Source organism: Platichthys flesus, chromosome 16, assembly GCF_949316205.1.
Source record: "Platichthys flesus chromosome 16, fPlaFle2.1, whole genome shotgun sequence".
NCBI classification, from domain to species: Eukaryota; Metazoa; Chordata; class Actinopteri; order Pleuronectiformes; family Pleuronectidae; genus Platichthys; species Platichthys flesus.
This window is the reverse complement of record NC_084960.1, coordinates 21,854,902-21,876,334: the sequence shown is the minus strand read 5'-3', so window position 1 is coordinate 21,876,334 and position 21,433 is coordinate 21,854,902. Positions and strand designations below refer to the sequence as shown.

The 21,433-nt window shown below is 37.9% G+C and overlaps 1 protein-coding gene across 4 annotated transcripts in view; it reads left to right on the top strand.

Annotated features, from left to right (window-relative positions):
• rbfox1 (RNA binding fox-1 homolog 1) overlaps positions 1-21,083 on the top strand; it is a 165,987-nt gene extending 144,904 nt beyond the window's left edge. For 3 of the 4 annotated variants that reach the window (XM_062408899.1, XM_062408896.1, XM_062408897.1), the window contains 4 exons: positions 1,838-1,877; positions 6,614-6,678; positions 13,538-13,613; positions 18,341-21,083. In XM_062408899.1, the coding sequence (XP_062264883.1) occupies positions 1,838-1,877; positions 6,614-6,678; positions 13,538-13,613; positions 18,341-18,463 (304 nt within the window). In that variant the 3' untranslated portion in view covers positions 18,464-21,083. The remainder of the gene's footprint in view (positions 1-1,837; positions 1,878-6,613; positions 6,679-13,537; positions 13,614-18,340) is intronic. The other variant, XM_062408898.1, reaches the window with a different exon arrangement.
• The last annotated feature ends 350 nt before the right edge of the window (positions 21,084-21,433 follow it).

Genomic DNA, 21,433 nt, shown 5'->3' with positions numbered 1-21,433 from the left:
CATATGTGAATCTTTGATGAAACACTGACATTATGAGCATCCCTCGCAGCAAATGAACTGTCACATAGGATAACGAAGATAGAAGTTTAGGAGCATGATCTTGAAAAAGAGATATTTGCTACAGACTGTTCTTTCATTAATGCTGCTGCATTACGTAATTGCTACAGTGGTAGTAGATTGTGAATTATTGATGTGGATCATGATGTATTTTAATTAAAACTTCTTGTCTCAAGTGGCATTGAGTTGGCTCCGAACGTGACATATAGCATTTTGTTTGTGTGTGTGCGTTCCCTGATGTCTTTGAGGGAGCCTAACACAACATTGTGTCAATAAGCCAATATGTGCATAGAGCTGTGCTACAGTCCCACAGAACACATGTTAATGAGTGAAACAGCTCTCTGGGCCACCTTGGCATTTAAGTTGTTACCAGGTATTAGAGACAATGAAACTGGAAGCTTGGTCTCCTTAGACCCTCTTCAAATTAAACGCAGCAGTATCTTGCTTGTTTACTCTACAATATGTAAGGTCTCGACCTCACTATGTTAGTGCCTTGAGATACATACATTTACGTATAGAACAGATCCCTTATTAAACCTAAACATTCATCATAATTTTGCTTCATCCCTACTAGCAGAAATATTGCTTAACTTTTATGGAAGCTTACTTTAAAAGCACTGAACATTATCTCAAGCAGTTTCTTGATATGCATGTTGCAGTCCTACATCAACACACTTTCTGTCTGTTAGAACACATTAGAACAGTAAAGCTTGGTTCAGCACAGATTTCACAAAGTTGGACAAAGGTCAGGTCCCATACTTCACTGCACTAATCATAATTTAGCAACAATCAAGAGCTGCTGACTACCATTATTTGGCCAGTGTCAACCACAACCATACAGTGTTAGACTACCACCTGAGCTCAGGGGCCCTTATGTTACCTGCAACACTGACATTTACACTGATAATCCTGGATCACCTAGTTAAAACCTGTCTCAGGTAGTTGAGTTTTTTCCAGTACAGCTCTTAAGGTCATGTGACACAGGACTAGTTGCTCAGAACTGTAATATGATTATAGTAATATAAAATAAGAAGCTGTAGAAACACAATTAGAATGAGTAGCCAAAAAGTATTAAAAGAAAGGTTAAGTTGATTTACTGTATTTTTTTTTGTATAAAGTAAGTCTTTCTTTTTCTCTTTGTGCTAATATGAACAAAATGATGAGCAGTCATTTTCTTCACTGACTGAACAGAAGATGAAATGGAAGAATCAAAATCCATTCCCATGTGTGAAATATTGTAACAATACAACAATGTAACAAGGTGTAAATTATTGTGCATTAAGAAAGGCCTGCAAACCTTGACATGTTCATAACTTAGGACTAAATTCAGTGTCAATATAAATACAACTAAATAAAGTCAAGGAAAGGAAGTTTTTATAGTTATTCAAATTGAATAGAATATTAAAACAAGAATCCATATATGCTGGGGAAATATTTTTTGCTATTTCTCTATAGTGATTTGCATAATGCTATAAAGGTCATTGAGCTTTTTTTTGTCTATTTTAGATTTTAAAATATTTGGAAATGCTTATTGGACTCTATACATGTAAAAGTCTTTGTGTACCTTTCCAGCCTCCTTACTTGGGCATCAGATAGCAGAGGGGGGTGCCTGCTTTATTTACCCTTTGCCTCGCCCCTTCTATGTCTTTTGCTTGTTAACTGGATTGGGGAGAAGGGGTTGGTTAGTAGCCAGCCCATTGCCTGCATGTCAACATGCACTAATATGGATGTTATTGTTTTATTGTGTTTTTCTGTTTGTTTGTGTTTGCATCCTCTGCAGTGTTGTTTACCAGGATGGATTTTATGGTGCAGATATTTATGTAAGTATTATTTACTGGTATGACATTGCATGCTTCACCGCCATCTCTGTGGTATCTGCCCTGATTTTATGCAAATGCAAGCCTCCAACCCTACCAGATAGCTGCTCATACCAAGGTCTGCAGATCTGTTTGCCCCCAGCTATGAAACTACAGCCTACAAACTTCAACAGGCACTACCAATAGCACAAGATTTAAAAAACAGATGCACAATTACCATTAAGAAGATGATTAGACTATGGCTGCCGCGATAAGTCGATGACGTCGACGCTGAAAATGTGTCGACATCCATATTTTAAACCGACGCGTCGGACCCACACAAATTATGAATTTACCTTTTGGATTTCTAAAATGTTTCATTTCAAATCCTTATAACAAATGTTCTTCTTCAATTTCACTACGTAAAGCCTGGTTTACATCGGACGCCGAATATTCTGCTTTCTCCGCTTGTTGTTGCGATCCGCTTGCGGCGAGCGAAAAAAATAGACCGTGGTATTGTTTAATGTTATTCACAACAGTTGATTGGCATGTAGGTTTAGCTAATAGGAAGCCCCTATGTCGGTATGTTGTGGACCAATAGGAGGAGGCAATGAATGTGGGGGGCGGGGTCAGACACGGAAGTGAGGACCCGAATAAAGATGTCAACATTAGTACACAGTCTGTCTCACGCACATTATTAAGCGAACTCGACAGACTCGACGCCGAAACCATCGGTGCAGAGCGCGAGTGCACTTGGCGCGGCGCATTTGTGAACCGCACAAAGGTTTAACAGCGGGGTGAATAGGAGGAGCATGGCCTTTCCTTGGCGTGCGGCGCGGCGCTTCGGAAATGAAATGAAAGGGTCAATGTGCATTGGGCCATAAGGATGACTATTCAATTGAAAACTGATACTTTACCCCCAAAAAAGATAAATACAGATTCAATAAAGAGAGAGCATCTTTTAAGTTCGGTCTCCAGTGCACTGTGTGCCAATCCACTCAGGCACTCATGTCCTGAACCCTAAAATTAAACATAACTGGCAGTGTAGCTTACAGGTCTCGATAAAACTTCCTCTCTGTCAGAACACCGCCATAGAAAACAGTAGGCTAATAAATGATGAACAGAAAATAATGAAAATGAATATCAGATTACAGTGTGACTCAGGAGCATTTGTTCATGGATAATAATAACAATTAGACCAAAACCAAGAACAAATTAAAATTACTTTTTTTAAATGTTGTTTTCAAACTAATTAATATTGAAATGAAATAATGTTGCATTGATAAAATGTGTAGCAGCACAGTCGTAGTGCTGGTTTTATTAATATTTTGAATAACTAAATTTTAGAATTAAAACTCTCAACTTTTATTCTGAATGCTAGATACATATATCTGATACCTCCTAATGCACCTGAACACTTTCTGTGGGTTAATATTTACACATCTATGGGTCTATAAAGCTTAAATAATGAGACATTAGTAATAATGTGAAAAAAGAAATAACTGACCATGCAACCGGAGGAGGATAAAGCCATGGAATAGATTAGGTCATATTTACTAAAATAAGTTACTTTGAGCTCACTTTGTGGCACACTCATCAGTAACTCAATAATGGATTATTTTTCTTAATATTAATTTTCTAAACAAAGCTGCCTGGCAGAAGTGTGAACAATAGAGCCACGAGTACATTCATGGCGGAGGCTTCAGGGAGATTCAGACTAATGATGCAGAATGTGTGTGTGTTGCTCCCATAACGTTCGACCTCCTTGGCTCCCCATTAGCCCCTATGCCCCTTCCAAAGGGATTGATTGCTATGCTGCAGACACAACACTTAATATTCATTAGCAAAGGGATCAAAAGTCCCTGATGCTGTGTTTATGTTTATGTGAACAGGAACTACCTATGACGGGGATTCAGTCAATTCAGTCTAAATGAGCTCAGTCATACTCAACAGAGGCTGTTGGAAAATGATGATGAAAATAGGCTAACATTGGAGACAGGCCTTTTCTTGCAATTTCTTCTTTTCTCAGGAAAATGTTAACTCAAAACTTCCCTCCTTTTGTTTTAATAATGCACTTTTAGGCTACCAATGAAACACACTACCTGCACAGATATTACACATTGGGTTTTCCTTTGGAACACTGGGGGTAACCACTGACCCTTACCAGACTCTTTTTGTATTTTCTGCCTCAGATTAGTAGAAACAGGTCAATTTGTTGGTGATTGTCAAAGGATTTACTCTTTAATAGAAAAGGGGTAAGTATTTTAGATTTTACACTATTTTGAGCTATTTTGCCTTGTTTATGGTTGCATGAAGGTAGTGCCTTCACATTAGTGTGGGCCTGCAGCTTTGTGACCAAAACTACTGGGTCAGTGAAGATAAATGGATGGACAGAAAGTAGAGTTCTGCTCTGTCTCTCTTGCTTACACTGAATCATCACATTTGATGAATTAGAAACATGCACCTGCACACAGTGGCTTAGTGTTGCCATTACTCACTCAGTCAGTGACAGTCCACAGCGGCGGGTGACTAACATGAGACAACCTGTTCATCTTTCTGCCATGGGCCATCATCACACGCTCTAAGTATCACTTGCTCGCCTCCACAGTTTATAGAGGTAATAATATATTGTTCATGTCAGGACAGACACTGTCTCAGTCACAGACCGTGGAAGGGTGGAATGTGAAATGATGTGAGAAGTGAGGGAGTTGTCACCGAGCCTTGGAGGGAGAAAAATGGCTCTCGTTTTGTGATAAATTAGAGCAGGGGTTTACAGCCATGTGCCATATAAAGCCCAGTCACTCAGTGAAAACTGAGAGACCAATACAAGTGGTCACATCTCAACATGCTTTAAAAAGTATATTAAGACTCAAATTTAGCCATGATGCAAAAGAGGGAGCTCAGATGGCGATATTATTCAAGTCTTAGCCACAGTGGCAAAGCGTACTGTGCACTTAAACAACACAAGCAAAGTGACAAAATGCGCTTATTAGTTTAAAAGGACTTACAGCATAAAGATTTGAAAAAAAAACATGCATAAAGCATATACTTTCAAAAATAAAATAATATAAATGATCATGTTTTGATTTAAGTCTAATTCTGAGCTTTACCTTAATATATAAAGCAGACATTACTTCTTATTCCAAATATTATGGGCTTTGATAAAACGTACAGCAACTGCTCATAAGCATGAAGACATCTGTAAAAAAAAATGCAGGAAACTATGGCGTACTTTTCATTTGAGATAGCCCATATTCACAAATCACAATTTGTCTCATAGGGCTTTAACAAGGTGTGACATCATCTGTCCTTAACCCTCAAGAGTAAGCAAAAACTACTAACAAAACATTGTAACACGGTAAAAAGAACGTAGAAACCTCAGAGTGCCACATATGAGGGATCCTTCTCACAGGACGGACAGAAGTGCAATAGATGCCAAGTGTAAAGGAAAACATCAGAAAGATAAGGGTATTGACAGCATTGATTAGAATAAAACAGTTTGTGGAATAATGTAATGTAAATTAATTGATGAATTATTGTCAGTAATAGTAGATTATCTGAGTAGAAATAATGTATATCAAGCATTCTTGTTGTAATCATAGTCCACGGTCAGCAGCCACCATGATCATGATCCACCTTCAAAATCAGATGCCACTATAGTTCAGTGCATGTTATGGAGTTCTTGACAGTGTAGAGGTTGGCAAAATTCACTTATGCAACATTAATGAAAGAACATTTGTAAAAGAAAAACATTTATTATGAATATAATAAAGTTAAAAACACAAATTACTAACAAAACAACTAAACAAAGATGCGTACGTGAGTGTGTGTAAATCGGGGTGCTTCCTGTGGGCTTCTAAGATGGTCTAAAGATAACAACCCCCCCCCCCCTTCTAAAGTGGCTTTACAACAGGTAGTGGGGGAGGAGATAACTAGGTGCTCTTTAGCAATTTGTTAGGAAATCAACGTCATTTGTTGCTGCAAAGCTTTATTTCGAGATGAATTACAGAGCTTTTATTTTGTGATGTTGTGAACTTTGGTCTGAAGCTGGGTGTGTTGCTTAGCAGATCTCTGAAATAGCCAACCTGAAGTGTATGAAAAAATAACACCAGTTAAGGAAATCAATCAAACTTACACACATCTGAACTGAATAAATTAAAAAAAAAATATTGAAAAATATTGACTATTGACTGAAATTGGTGCAAAAAAACTGAATTTGTTTGGTCAGTGTACAGCTTAATTCCTAGATAAACCAGGTACCGGGTAATCTGCACCATAGACTGCATATATAAGGCTCTGCACACAACATCCAGCACTCACACATTTTGAGAACCGTTTGAGGAGGACTCACTAATGTGAAAGAATAATTCTGAAGTAAGCTCCAGAGCATTAACACAGGCCAAGCAAACAGCCCATTCCAAACAGTCATATTTATAACTGGCACTGCAGTAGTTTATCAACTATATATATAGTCACTACGTTAATTACATAGTGCTGACTGATGAGATTACATTTATAGATTTATACACTGTGAATGTAAGTTTTTATAGACAATTTCTGAATGAATGATATAACAATAACTCCAGGACATTTCCTTATGATTCCAATACACATTTAAAAGGGTTATTTGGCTGAGTGTGACTCCTGACTCATATCAGAACAGGTCTGGACTATTATTATATTACCTTAAACACAAACACAAAAACATTATCATTTATTTTGACTGTTATCTCTTTGTGTTTGTGTGTGTGTGTTACTAGGGTGGTTATGCTGCCTACAGATATACCCAACCTACTGCTGCCACAGCTGCTGCATTCAATGACAGGTAAGATACACACTGTCAGGCATCATTCATTTCAACATATTTTGTGTTCAAGAGAGGATACAATGACCTACCAACAGTAAACTAATGTTATTCCAACACCAGTGACTTTCTGACTGCATTAAGAGCTTTACAACAATCAGAAACATGTGACCTTTTCTAATCCATTTCTTTGCTATGCAATCCATAACTATATGGGGTTTCACAGGGCAGAGGCAGGAATTTTAATATACCAAAAACCTGAATCAGGAAAGAAAGAAATGTTACTGCTCCTGCTTCTTTAACCTGCAGCTCTAGGACTACCAGCTTCATACTCAGAAAGTAAGCACATATACAGTCATAGAAATTAAAAAGATAATTTGATGAATAAAATCTGATTAAAAATATATATATATATATATATATATATTTTAAAATAATGTTTACTTTAGTAGTCCAGGTCAGTACATTGAGAATGCGAGTTTGATGTCTGTTGAAAATCAAAAATCGGACAAATGTATTTGCAGGACATAAAGTTTATGGACACCAGATGCATCTATAATCCCAAACAACATTACCACAAATAGCTATAAATTAAAGACACACTTATCAGACTTTGCAACACATAAATAACACGTTCACATTTTCCGTGACTGAAGTATATATCACATACCATGTTTGCTCTTTCTCTCCTTTATCCATAAGCAACATACCCCCCTGATTTAATCCAAATGTTTTTGTTGGCAAACCTTATCATACCACAGACTTTTGTCAGCTTCAACTATACAGTCATAACAGTTGCCTGACCAGAACCAGATACATTTAATATCCCCCACAAGAGCATCAGGTTACAGGCTCACAAGCTCATAGGCACCCTGGTTTTGAACCATGGAAAAAGTCTCATAAGAAAAGAAATTATGAGCTTCACTGGGTTTATTACAGGAATACTGCATTGGACTGCTGGTCACAGTTGTTAAAGTCTCTGTTGGGTACAGGGTCATAGTTCTACCTAAATATGATTCTTGAACATTAGAAAAAGTGATATTTCATGGTGCTTTATCTCTCGCATATGCCTTCCCCCATTGTATTAATAATGGATGAATTCATAACACTGTGAATCATTAGTGTTAAATAAGTAAGCACTGCGGTGTGATATTAGTTGGTAATTGCATATAACTTGTAGATGTCTGTCCCTTTTGATTCAAATTCATCATTTACTCCCTCACTTTTCCCACTATACTTTCCCTTTTTGTGAACTTGGTTTCAATGAGCAGTGCAGGATGGCAAAAATATGTCTATTTCTTCCTATGTCCGGAGGCTGTTGACAATGGAGCAGCTCTTTTCGTATATATATATGTGTATATACAGTATATGTATATATATATATATATATATATATATACACAGTTGATTCACATAAAAATGAACTATTGACTCATGAATGATGATCATGTCTGTATTCACCAAGGGAGATATAAAGGAAAGCCTAGATAAGAAGCGAAAAAAGATGTATACCTCTCCTAAGAGCTTTTAGAGAGAACAGACAGCAAAGTAGGTCAAACCAGTGGTCCTCCTCTTATTAAAACCCCTAACGTTCCAAACACATGGACATAAATTAGATGACACAAGTAACCTATTACTAGGTTATAAACAACAACTTAAAAAAGCACTTCCTTGAAGCTGACTGGCATCCTATGATTCAAACTCTAATTCAAATGCAAACATATGATTTACTGAGTTAGTTGTGAAATGCGAACCATACATGTAGACTTGTTTGCATTATATATTGCATGGTCATTTCTATAATTTCATTACCATGACCTGTTTTCATTGTTCCAAGATAGAACATTTGAAAGTGAAGTGGAATTTTTACTGTAAACATTTATATATGTCTCATTCTTAGTTGAAGATCTATAAACACTGAGCAAAGGCTTTCAAGGGGAATGTTTGGATGCTAAACCTTTGTCTGGTGGATATTTGAGGGCTTGCTTGTGTACCAGTGTATCCTTCTGGTGCCCATCTGTGCAGGGTCACCCCGGCACCAGGTGAGTTACGTTTGTGCCATGAGGGTCACAACGGGGAGGCAGCAACTGCTGCTTTCATGTGGCCTTACTAGAGACAGCCTGACTTGTGTGTTATACAAACACACTAGTCCAGTATGGTGGATTCTATATCGTGCGGGCTGATCGTAGTGGTAATGGCGGATCCTGTGTCGCGTTGGCATCATATAATGGTGGTGGACCACGACCGAGGTCGGCGGCTGATGATGGATCCTAATAAGCGTTAGTGGACAATGACTGTGTACTATAGTGGATCCGATCTGGATGGCGGATCATGATCTTGCTGGTTGTTGACCATAGACTATGATTGGAGCAGGACTGCTTGACATATAGTATTGAAGTTATCCTTCAAAATGTTTACCCTCATCAATGCTGCTAAAAACTTTAATCTTGATGATGTTTTCCTACACCTGACATCTATTGCACGTCTGTCTGTCCTGGGAGAGGGATCCCTCACATGTGGCTCTCTTTTAAAATTTGATTGATTGATTTGATTGATTAATACAAACAAATGCAAATGCAAAAACAGTCAGCAATTTTTTTTTCCTCGAATCCACGAATTAAGTGACCCTGCTTGTGCAGGATCTTTTTTTTGCACAATGTAATTTATTTGTCCATCTTAACATAATTTACTCCCTTTCCATCCGATTTTCTTGACCTCAACAAAAGCTACACAAACTGCTTTGTGACACTAAAAGTTACTCCCACTGAAATTTATGTCAAATCTCCATTTTTAACACATGCACACAAGCGGGTGTGTTTAAATATGTCTCATAGATTGTGGAGCGAATCAAACAAACACAAAGAAAACTTCAGTTCTTTACATGTCCTAATATGATTAGTGATGTTGTTTTTTGTTGTATCCTGTAAAGTGAGTGCAAGTCAACAGCAGTGTGGAGGGCACACACCCATAAAGGACACCAACCAAGCAGCGATGCTGCTTCTGCTCTGATCCTGAAGCAGTAATTGATCATAATAATTCATCATTTAGTATTGAAGTTTTGTGATTGGGGGTCAATCATAGAAATCCTGTATTTTGTTGCCTCTGTTGACAATTCACCGCCTAGTTTACGAGTTCTACTCTCTCATCTCTGCTTCACCATCTGTTTATGAGTGAGAGGTTCAGTGGGGGCTGGGCTGGCCCTTGGCCTGTGTGTGAGTGTAAACTCTGCCTTGCTCCCAGACTCATAGGACACGACTTGATCAGAACACAGAGACTCATCAGCTATTTATGAATTGCCTCGCGGTCTACAGCAGACAGTCTGGTCAGACACTCCTCACCGTTTGCTTTAAATAGTTGATTGACCTGTGTGGCTGCCTTCTATTGTAACTGCATTTTTTTGTGTTTCCTTGACCCTAAATATCCACTCTCTATTAAGACAAAATGCATTTCACCAGGTTCCTAACCATTTTGTAGAGCTGTGGAAAATATACTTTTCATTTTTATATTTTCTCTTCTGGGTCACATTAAAAATGCATTTGACTTAAATTCGTTTAAATCTGTGTTGTATTGTCAGCCTACCTCAGACTGATGCATTGACTCTCTCTCTCTCTCTCTCTCTCTCTCTCTCTCTCTCTCTCTCTCTTTATATATATATATATATCTCTCTCTCACACACACACACACACACACACAGGGGTTAGGGCTCTGCACTGTGAGATAAGATAGGTCAAAAGTGGTGGCGGTTTGAGCGTGGGTCTTGGGGGTTGTGTATATGTGTTTGAGTTGGGGGGAGGGGGATTTGCATGGTGAATAGCAATGTCTAAAACTAATCGGGATTAACTTCTAATCGCTTCAACCACTGGGCCTCTATGCTGCTCAATTATGGCCCCTGGCCCCTGATTGGCCCTTATCATAAATGGGCAAAGAAGGGAGGAAGGGGTAGGGGGCATTGCGTGGTTGGGGGATAGATTGGCTACAGAATGGTTGTTCACTAAGAACGCACACTGCTACTGTGGCTGAGGGGTAAAGTGGTTGTCCTCAAACCTGAAGGTTCTGACCCATCTGCATGTCGAAGTGTCCTTGGGCAAGATGCTGACCCCGAATGGCCTCCCATAAAACAAGTGCTGCGAATAGATGCACTGTGTGAATGGGTGATTGTAAAACTGTACTGTACTGTAAAGCGCTTTGAGTGGTCATCAAGACTAGAAAAGTTCTATATAAATACAAAACAATTTACCATTACCATTTACTGTCTATTTCTTTACTGTATACAATTATAATTCTTTGATACCTTGATTGTCTGTATATTTAACCATTTTCATTAAGCTTTTTGGTATTCTAGTTCATTCAAATACATTTCAAATCCTCTGCTTTCTTAACTCTTTTTTAGCGGTTTCACTCTGCTTCCCAGACTTATTAATTGCAGCCCATGATATTATTTAATTAAGTCTGTCCTTTGAACAGAGGAGTTGGAATAAAAATGACAATTAATGTGGTCGCCTCGACATTTTGGTCCATACAACCAGTGTTGGGAGTAACGGCGTTTAAGTATAACGGCGTTACTAACAGAGTTCTTTTTCAGTAACGGAGTAATCTAATTAATTACTTTTGTCATTGTTACAACGCCGTTATCGTTATTGATAATGTAAAGAGGCGCGTTACTACAATTTGGTTGAATGAAGCGTGCGGTTGTAACAAATCACCCTGTTCAAACCCCAGGGGAAATGCTCTACGCTTTTAATTTTAAGGACACAGGCGGACTCGACCCGCTGTGTACCTTGCGCGCGGCCTGACCAAGTTATTATAAACGAAAGATCCCTGGTTGGACCGATGACCTTGTTATCGGTCTAACCCCTAATTAAATAAATATAAATATAAAGAATTCGACACAAAAAGGTTGCGTATTATAAGTGTATTTAAACAAAACCCACATCAATCCCACATATCCCCGTGCTCGAGCCCGCAAACCATGGCGGCCCCGCAAACATAAACACGCTATTTACACACATTCAACACATCAATATTTCCCCCCCAGGTCCATAATATAATCACCAAACAAAACGTCCCAAACAAAAATGCTTGCAGGTGAGCAAGGTGAGTGTCGCAAACAAATCAAACCAAGTCCACGCTTTCTCACCCCTTCCAGTGCCCAGAAAATGTTCAGTCCTTGAAGTAATCCGATACGCGACTCCCAGGCAATAATCTTGTTCGCTGAGAAAAATCCATGCAAGTCGTATAAGATGTTCTGGCACTCGAACCTCTGGCCGCACCGCCAGCCCGCAGCTCCAAAAAAACCACACACCTTCAGATAGACAGCCCTTGCTGGGACGTCACTTCCTCATATTTATCACATTTTGGGTTACATAAAACAATATGAAAACAAATAAATACCAAATGTTCTAAAATACTGTATATAGTGTTTTTATTCTTCAATCAGTTAATATAAACATCTATGACGTTAAAGATGTTACAGAACGTAACAGCGTTATAAAACATGAAAAATAACGCCACAGTTACTTTGCTGAGTAACTAATTACTCTAACAATGTGGTAACTGAGTTACTAACTCAATTACGTTTTGGGAGAAGTAATTTGTAACTGTAACTAATTACTTTTAAGAAGTAACTTGACCAACACTGCATACAACTACTAGTCAGACTGCCATGTTTGCTGTGGAAAATAATATTCATAAGATGATCTATCCCCTTTTTTAACTATTGTACACAGAAGAAACATTGCAATTGTAATTAAATTAGGTAAAAACCTTCATGGAGCACAGATAATGAGTTTTTAATACTTTTGACACACTACTTGAAAGCTAACTTTGAACTGTAATCTAAATAGCTAACCTCTATTGCATAGCATGTTGATGCCTCCAGAGATTACCAGGATTAGAGTCTGTTGAACATTACCCAACACCCGAGCCCACATCACAGCTGGGCGTGGACAGATGTGGTCTGTTGTACTGTGAGTACACCAGAGCTCTTAAACTAGTACTGACTACTACTTGAACAAACTATCGGCTTCATGGGAAGTCTTTGCCGAGGCATTTGGGAGAGAGAGGAAGTGAGGGAGTGGAGTTAGGACGAGTTGAATTAATGCGTGAATAGCAGCTATGAAGACATTTTTTACTCATTTAAGAAAACTATTCGTGATTATGTGGTGATCAGTGTTGATAATGTGGCTTAATTTCAGACAAATCAACATTAAAACTGTAGCGGGTCAGAGCCGTCAGCTGTGTCTGTGTGAGTGTCTACACGAGTGTCTGCGCATGAGTGCAAGAAAGAGAGAGAGAACATACAGGACTACACACTGTGATATCGTACTTAATCTTAAAAAACGCTGTTACCTTCCCTCAAGTTGTGGAATTATCATATAGAAGCTACCTAATTCGGTTGGAGTAATCCACCACTTACAGTATAGTGATCAATTTGGCTAAAACAAAAGAAGGTCATCACTGTTAGCAGTTTCCACTGTATTTATTTGAAGCTTTTACGAGACATCACATCAGAAAATTATTATTTGATTCATTGGACAATGGCTATAGTATAAACAATTGAATAATTGCTACAAATGTCTTAATCATAATTTGAGTCAATACCTCTGAATATATTAGAGACTTATTATGATGTAATAATTATTCCTTCTTATATTATGAAATTGGAGCAATGGGCTATGAGGAGATGCAGACCGTTAATACATAATTGAATGAAATACTCATTATTATGACAAACACCTCCAATAGTAACATACCTGTATCTCTGTGCAATATTTATGATTTAAAATGCAGAACTAATGGCTTGTAATTTGGAAGACCTGCTCAATGGCTAGGACATAGTGTTTGGATTAACCATCCTCTATTATCTCATGTGTTTCCCCAGTTACGGACGAGTATACACTGCCGACCCCTACAACCACACACTCACTCCAGCAGCCACATACAGCGTTGGTGCCATGGTAAGCGTGCCAATGCCTCGCACAGATCAATTTTTTCCATCACAACTCCTCCTCATATCATGCATCCTAATTCTCTTTTTCAAAATGTCGCAAATATATATTAATAATAATATTAAGCATTAAAATATGATCACAGTCAATATAGCCCAAGCAAATGCCTCGGAAACCAACATAGTTTTGGGGGGGGGAATTAATATCTTACCTTAATTCAGTACTATCTGATGCTTTACTTTGTTATTAAAGACATTGTAGATCTCAACAAACATGCAATCAAGTGGTAGAAACAAGTTGCCCATAGAGACCTTGGAAAGATTCAATCAACCTGCTAGTTGGACAGGTCTTGAACGCATCTTAGGAAATCCAGTCTAAGGGAAAACATCATGGTAGCTTGAATCCATGCACTCATTGTTTTGGTTACTATCCAAGCTCATGACCACAGGTAAGATTGGGATTGAGTGATTAACTGAAACCATCTCTTTTACACCATGGCAGTGTGATATATCACATGTTTGTATCTTACATTCATGAAAATACCTAAGCTCCTCCGCTTACATTTGTGCTGGACATTGTCTGACGAAATCAAAACAGAATTATCTTCAAAAAGTGGTGATCCATTTCTGAGCTTAGCCAAGTGTGTTCGAAGAACCCCCCACAAGACATTGCTGGTTGTGCAGCCTTCTCCAAGGCTACAAGCAAACTGCCTTGCGAGTTAAGAAATGGACATACTGTTCCTTGACCAAGACAGAATACACATTGCACCGAATAAAATTGACACATGACAACTGTCCTGAGCCTCTTTTCAGTTACCAAGGCACAAGCTTTCAACAGAGAAGCATCATATCTCGAGCCTAATGCTCTTATTCTAACTACGCTCTTTGACTATCCAATAGGAAATCTCGTCTGGCCCCTTGGCTTGCGCCCAAAAGGTCAACCTGGATAATCTCTCCTTCAGGCTGGTACTAGCATTTTATGAAAATCTGAATAAGTTAGAAACAAATTCCAGTTTTTCAACACAAATCCTCCCAAATACACTTCACATTTGCAATCAAGTATAAACACGTCAAATTTACATACACATCCTGTAGCCACAAGCTGAAATCAAGTTTGAAATTTAGGATATGAAATGCCAATTCAAGTTACACAAGTAGTCTTAATGTTGACTGAAAAATAGCCACTGCCCTTCAGCCCCTGCAGACACTTAGAAAGGGATTTGGGTTTATCACCTTTTTGTTAAATCATTCAAATTATGAGCAGCCAAAACGTGAAATTAGAAAAGTATTCACCTCAGAATGACAATACAATACCCTCAATAAATTTTGGACAAATATGGATCGTGTTACGTTACCTGTGTGCTCTTCCTTTATTTAAACAGATTTACATATGCATTTAAGGAAAAATTATGTTACTCTATCAAGTGGTTTTAGTCGACTATTGAAGCATTAGATTGACTCATTAATAACTAATATCTTATACGTCTAAATATATTACTACATGCCATTTGTTAATTGAAAGAGGTTTTGGTTGTTGCTGTCCTACCTTGATGCTGAAAGTGAAAAAGAAAAAGGAAAACCCTTCCAATATAAATAATGGTAAAAACATCCACAGTGCAAAAAGTGCACACAGTCGAACATAATATGCATTATTTTCATATAATTGTCAAAACATGACCAAACTAAATGCCCGGACCAATAACGAAACACTTGGTTCTTGGTCACAGATGCATTATCTGACCCCCCTTAAACCCTTTTAGCAACATTGAGCTTTTCTTGGTTTTGAACTGCACCTAAACACTGCACAGAGATAAAAAGAGGCCATGTTATCCACAATGAAACTCATACTCACAGATACACCATACATGCTGGTTACATTTCTTACGGAGATAGTTCACCGAAAAAAACGAAAATTATCTTGTTATCTACTCAATACTAAGCAATACTATATTAAAGTAATGGGTGACTCCTTCTTCAGATGCAATAAATCAACAGAAAAACATCCCCCCATACTGCTTGTGTGGTGTCACCCAAGTGTCCAGAAGCCCCGATATTAAAATCGAAAAACTTTTTTTTTTACGTTTGAGGAAGGAGTTAACAGTTATTTAAATTATTGGATTTGGCTGCAACACTGTTTACCCCTGCAGTTTATGGACTCAGACACTTGACCCAACCCTCCATCAGCATAGTGGTGGGTAAATAATGATGAATTTTCATTTTTTTGTGAACTATCCCTTTAAGCTGACTATAAAAATATGGTTCATGTTTATCCAAAAATGTTTTCCCAATGCAATTTTATTTCTGTCATTTCTTACACTAGAAACCATACATTGATTACTATTTTCGTCAACTGTTCACCAAATTCTTCAAACAATCTCACTTCAACTCCCCCCCTTGCTTTCCCCCTCCCCCACCCAAATCTCTTTTTCAGTCACCATGGTTTTCTGCAGCGTTGACATCTCCTCACTTAAACTTAATTGAATTTGCCTATGCTGCTAACAGCAGTCCAAATGCCACATTAATCCTGCCTGTAAATGGTGATGAATGTCTTCATGCCTTGGCAGCCAGGTCCATGTTAGTTATTATATATCTAATTTGGAGGATACCACCTCATCCTGCACTCCCTGGTAATGAAATAATTAGTCAATTTGATAATTAAATCCCTGCAGCCGCAGGCAGGAGGCAAGGGAAGAAGGAAGCAAGTAAGAAAGCAGAGTGGAGAGGATGAAAAGATTGTTGAAACTTGATGGTAAATCACATAAAACACAAACCAGACAGAATAGATATCGGTCAGCTCATTCACAGTGTGGTTAGTGAACAAACTGTTCCATCAAAGATGTAAAGGGCTAGTTAAATATTAATGCAAAACACCAATAATTCTTGTCGATGCTGCCACATCAATTGATTGGGCAACATTAAGACTGCCTGTGAATCCTTCCTTTGCACAACCAGCTCCATATCGTTTCTCTATAGTGAACATTGATACCCCTCGTAAGGCTACAGACAATTAAGGGATATCGGAGAAGAAGTAAGGTGAAATTACAGAATTTTAAAGTACAAGCCAAGGTTTTAAAGTCACAGCTGGTGAAAAGGACCACGGGTTATACAACATAAACAAAGCCTAGCTGTTTGATTACATTACCACGCTGAACACTGATGATGGACAAGTTTTTTAAAGTCCAATGTTGTTTTTCAAACTCACATGCTCAAGTAGTTGTCAGAGAAAATAATGGAATTAAATGTAACCCTCCACCTTCCTACCATATTTCCTGACTTGGATCTATAAATATGCTGATATACATCTTTCAAACCTGTCTGACCAAATCTCACAAAAAGGCACAAGGGGGGCATGTTAACAAAGAAACTTGATTTTCACCAGAGGGGGACTAAAATATTTGTGCAGATAGTTATTAAACGTTATTTAAAGGGTAAACATTGAGAGTGATTAAACAAAGGCAAGGTAGGATGTAAAGTGTGTTTGTCAATTTACATTCTTCCCTGGATCTGTGTTCATGTCCTCAGTGAAATAGAAGTAAAGTTGAGACATGAATGAGGGAATTGTGGATACAGTTGAAGGAAATGAGGTGTGACATCTGTTCTTTTCTAACTGCACTGGTCCGACAAAAAGACACTAATTAACCTTTCCTGCAAGTATTAAGCACGTTCCTACATCTTTCTCTTGCCTGACACAGCTTTCAGCTGTCCTTGAATCCAACAGTAAGCTAATGCACTGAATACACACTCAGATGCTTAACCAGAACTTTTTTCTAAAGACTACATTACCTTGTAACTGCTACAGTAGCTTTCCCAGCTGGTTTATGGCAGTTTCACCCGAATTACACCCTAAATACTTTAGACTAAATGGTTATTTTCTAGATTAATAACATTCATGAAATAAGAACAATTACTCCAATGACTAAATGACAAGCCAAACACATATCACTGAGAGTGTTTGAGAGCTTAACTCCTTCTCTGAAATGCTTGAGAAACACAAGGACCAGGGCTCGTATTTATGATAAAAAGAAAAAGACATGCAGTTTCACCAAAACACACAAAGCTGGAACTTTTATCAATAGTTTTTTTCATTTGTATTTTCACAAAAACAAATAACGTATTCTAAAATATCTAAAATAAATGTTGCTAAAAGCTGCAACTGCCTCTCCCTTATCTTCATACAATGAAAATCAGCATGATCCATCCAAAATTTTGCCCTCCCTTATTAACCCCACCCTTATTAGCACTGCTTCAAATCACCTTTTGACTTGATTTATTTAATTTTATCGTTTCCTCCCCTATTGTATTGACTGGATTTCTTTCACATAGCTGTTGGCATGTACCCCTGGCATGAAGCGTCTCGCTGTGCTTGCTGCATGACGGTTGCTCCGGTCATGGGTCTTTTCATCCCCCATGGGTTTGCACAGGAATAACGGTAATGTAATGTTGAAACTCTAGTAATAGTTTTTGCTGGACTAAGGGGGGCTAATGAGGGTTTGTGTGTGTGTGTGTGTGTGTGTGTGTGTGTGTGTGTGTGTGTGTGTGTGTGTCTGCACTTGTTTACATGCCTTTGTCTTTATATGTGTGTGTTTTGGGATTTTGTTTTGGTTGTGTATGCCTTTGTTTGTGTCTATGTGTGCGTGTGTGTGTGTATGTGTGTGTGTGGGTGTGGGTGTCCGTGTGTGTGTGTGTGCCTGTGTGTGTGTTGGTGTATTTGTCCATACCTGTATGGGTGTGTTTCAGAACGCATTCACCCCACTGACAGATGCCAAAACTCGGAGTCATGCTGACGACGTGGGGCTGGTGCTGTCCTCTCTCCAGGCCAGTATATACCGGGGAGGCTACAGTCGCTTCGCACCCTATTAGCACCACCTCCGACCTCTAATCAACCTTCCAACAGGACAGAAAGAAAGTGTGTTTGTGTCTGAGTGTGTGAGCGAATGAGAGACAAAAGGAGTTATCAGTTAAGGTGTACTGAGACCCGGGTATTGCAATACATGCAGTTTGTGCATAATTTCATCATCTCCTGAGAGAGAAGTACAATAAAAGAATACGAATAAAATGACAGTTGATATTTTTCATCTTATACCTCAGATATTTTGTGCTGTGTATTTTGATATTGTGGGTGTTTAATTTCTAAAGATTCGAACATAGATTATCAGCTGTAGAGTTTCTTTTCCCCTGGTACTAAGAGAGAGCTGCTATAGTAACGATTAGGACCCAGTGGGAATATTTATCAAATTCAAATTTTTAGGGCTTGTAAAGAGCTCCAACTCTGTAGGATATGTCATAGTCACCCTTGACATTTTTATGTTTCCTAAGAGTGTTTAAGCGACTTTGCGAGTCAAGTTTTGTTGTTTTACTTCTCTCAGCTTCCTTTGGAAGTTCCTCTGTCAGTTTAGAAAATATAGTTTTTCTTACCTTGGTCTGGAAGAAGGTTAAGAAGAGTTGGAAACATGAAGGCACAAAGAGTTATTCTCTGAGCTTTTGAGAACAGAATGGATAAGTTCGAGAAGCTGAGAGCAGCAATGGTTGATCATTTTTGTCCATGATCTAAAATTCATGACCCTTTATCTTCTAATCTTGAAACTACGACCACATGCTATTAATTTATTTTGGCTAATCTGAAAGAATGTAATTTGCATCTGCATGGTCACAAAAATTTTTTATTGAGGCCTGAAATCACAACATGAGCTGTTTTGATTTGTACCATGAAATGAGAAATTTGCATTAAATTTGAATTATAAGACAATAAGTCAGGACTATAAAATGAGGTCTCCTGCTCATATTCCCTTTGGTGAATGCAATATATATCTATGTAGTAAACAGCACAAGTATTTACTAAATAACTACAGAAAATATGTCCCCTTCTTATGATGAAAAACAAAAATGCCACAAATGTATTTAATGAAGCATTTTCGTTTTTGTCAATTATCCTGAGATAATGGAGTAATTAATTCATGCTTGCTGAACATAAAATATACCAATTATTACCAATCAGAGCTGCTCTCAGACATGTGGTTCAGTCTTCCTGTCAGGGAGAGGATGCTTCGAGTCATGTTTTAGGTGTGTTGACTTAATAATGAGGTTTTATCTCTTCAAGCCAAAGGTGTTTGTGGACATATCTAGTGTGTTTATGAATATGAGCTAAGTAAAAAAAAAAAAAAAAGATTGTCATGGCAATTGAACTGTTCAACCATTTAATTCTTATTCCAATGCTGAGATATGAAAAATAATTAGGGCCAAGTTAATATGAAAACATGCTACTTGTGAAAAACAGATGTCTAAGTTGTGACATAGAATTTGAAGGTTTGAAGTTTTTTGGCACTAATCCTCTTCCATACTGAGCAGTGTTGGCCATCCAGATGTAGATGTTTTTTATATTAACTTCCAATATATTCATTGGTATAATTGATGGTTTTTATAATACAGGAAAGATTTAAAAAATATATATAGCAGTGGCCAAAACCACTGTGTCTATTTTATCATTTTGTCAAATTTGTTCTTCCTTTGTTTTTGTTGTTTATTTGTTTAATAATTACAATTTCAGGGGGGTAAAGTATGATAATCCAACAATGTATTATATTTGAACTGTGCAGTGAAGATGTTCCCTTATATGAAATACACAATTGTATAATGTTTTAGATTTAGATGAATGATCAGTTGTTAGGACAAGCGATCTCATGTTCTATCAAATCATACCCTGATTTGTATTAACTCTTTTCAAATAATCGTGTTGATACTCTCATTCATGTGTTCTTTTTTTGTCCACTGTATTTTTGCACATTGTAATTTTCACATGAAACTGACACATATCAGTGCTGTAGTTGTAATTTTTCTTAAATTTTTTTTTATCGGTTCTGCAGTTTCTGATTTTCTTTGCACTCATGTTGATATTAATGTGACATCGTCTCGTTTATTTTCTACAACTCAGACTTTACTCTTTGAAAATTACTGTTTGAATATTACAAAAGTAAAAAATATGGGACATTAACTATCTGTGGACTGACTATGATGTAAATAAAAGTTAATGACATAAATTTGCAGTGTATTTTAAAAGCACTACATTGGCAATAGGATCTAGGCTATGGCTGCATTGCAAGCAAGCCCATAAGCAATTTCCTCTGCCACATTCTGTTTACAACTATTCCCAATTATTGGTGTTGTTACATATCTCTCTTTTGTATTTATGACAAATTAGATAGGAGAACTCTCAGATGCATCACATTATAAAAAAGGCAGAGGTGAGAGCCTCTGTGCCTTTTGGCTCTGCTGGTTCAAACCATCGTCTGTGTACTGTGTGTGAGGACTATCGGTCTGAACCTAGAAGACTCTTAGTCCTCACTATGCTGAATGTCTGACTACGCAACTACTTTATCCAAGCTCTGCTATCAGTAGGTGTTGTGGTTCAAAACAAAGCTTCCGACTTCCTATTCACTGTATGTGCATGTACTATGGTTCTTCCACTAATCAATAACCATCAATAAAGTCTTGTTTTCTCAAAAAAAATTCATCTCTTTCCTATTGTTCAGCGTCTGAGTGAAACTATCCCCAAAGGAAGATGGCCATGTAATGGTTTTGGTAAATGTTTTTGTATTTATATAGCACTTTTCTAGTCTTGATGACCACCTAAAGTGCTTTACAGTACAGTTTTATATTCACCCATTCAAACATACATTCAAACAGTGCATCTATTCGCAGCACCTTGTTATTCTATGGGGGGCCATTCAGGGTTCAGCATCTTGCCCAAGGACACAACCTTGGGCAAGACAAGGGTCAGACTGGGGATCAAACTGCCGCTAATAATCTGGTATTGTGAATATCAGTGCCTGTAAA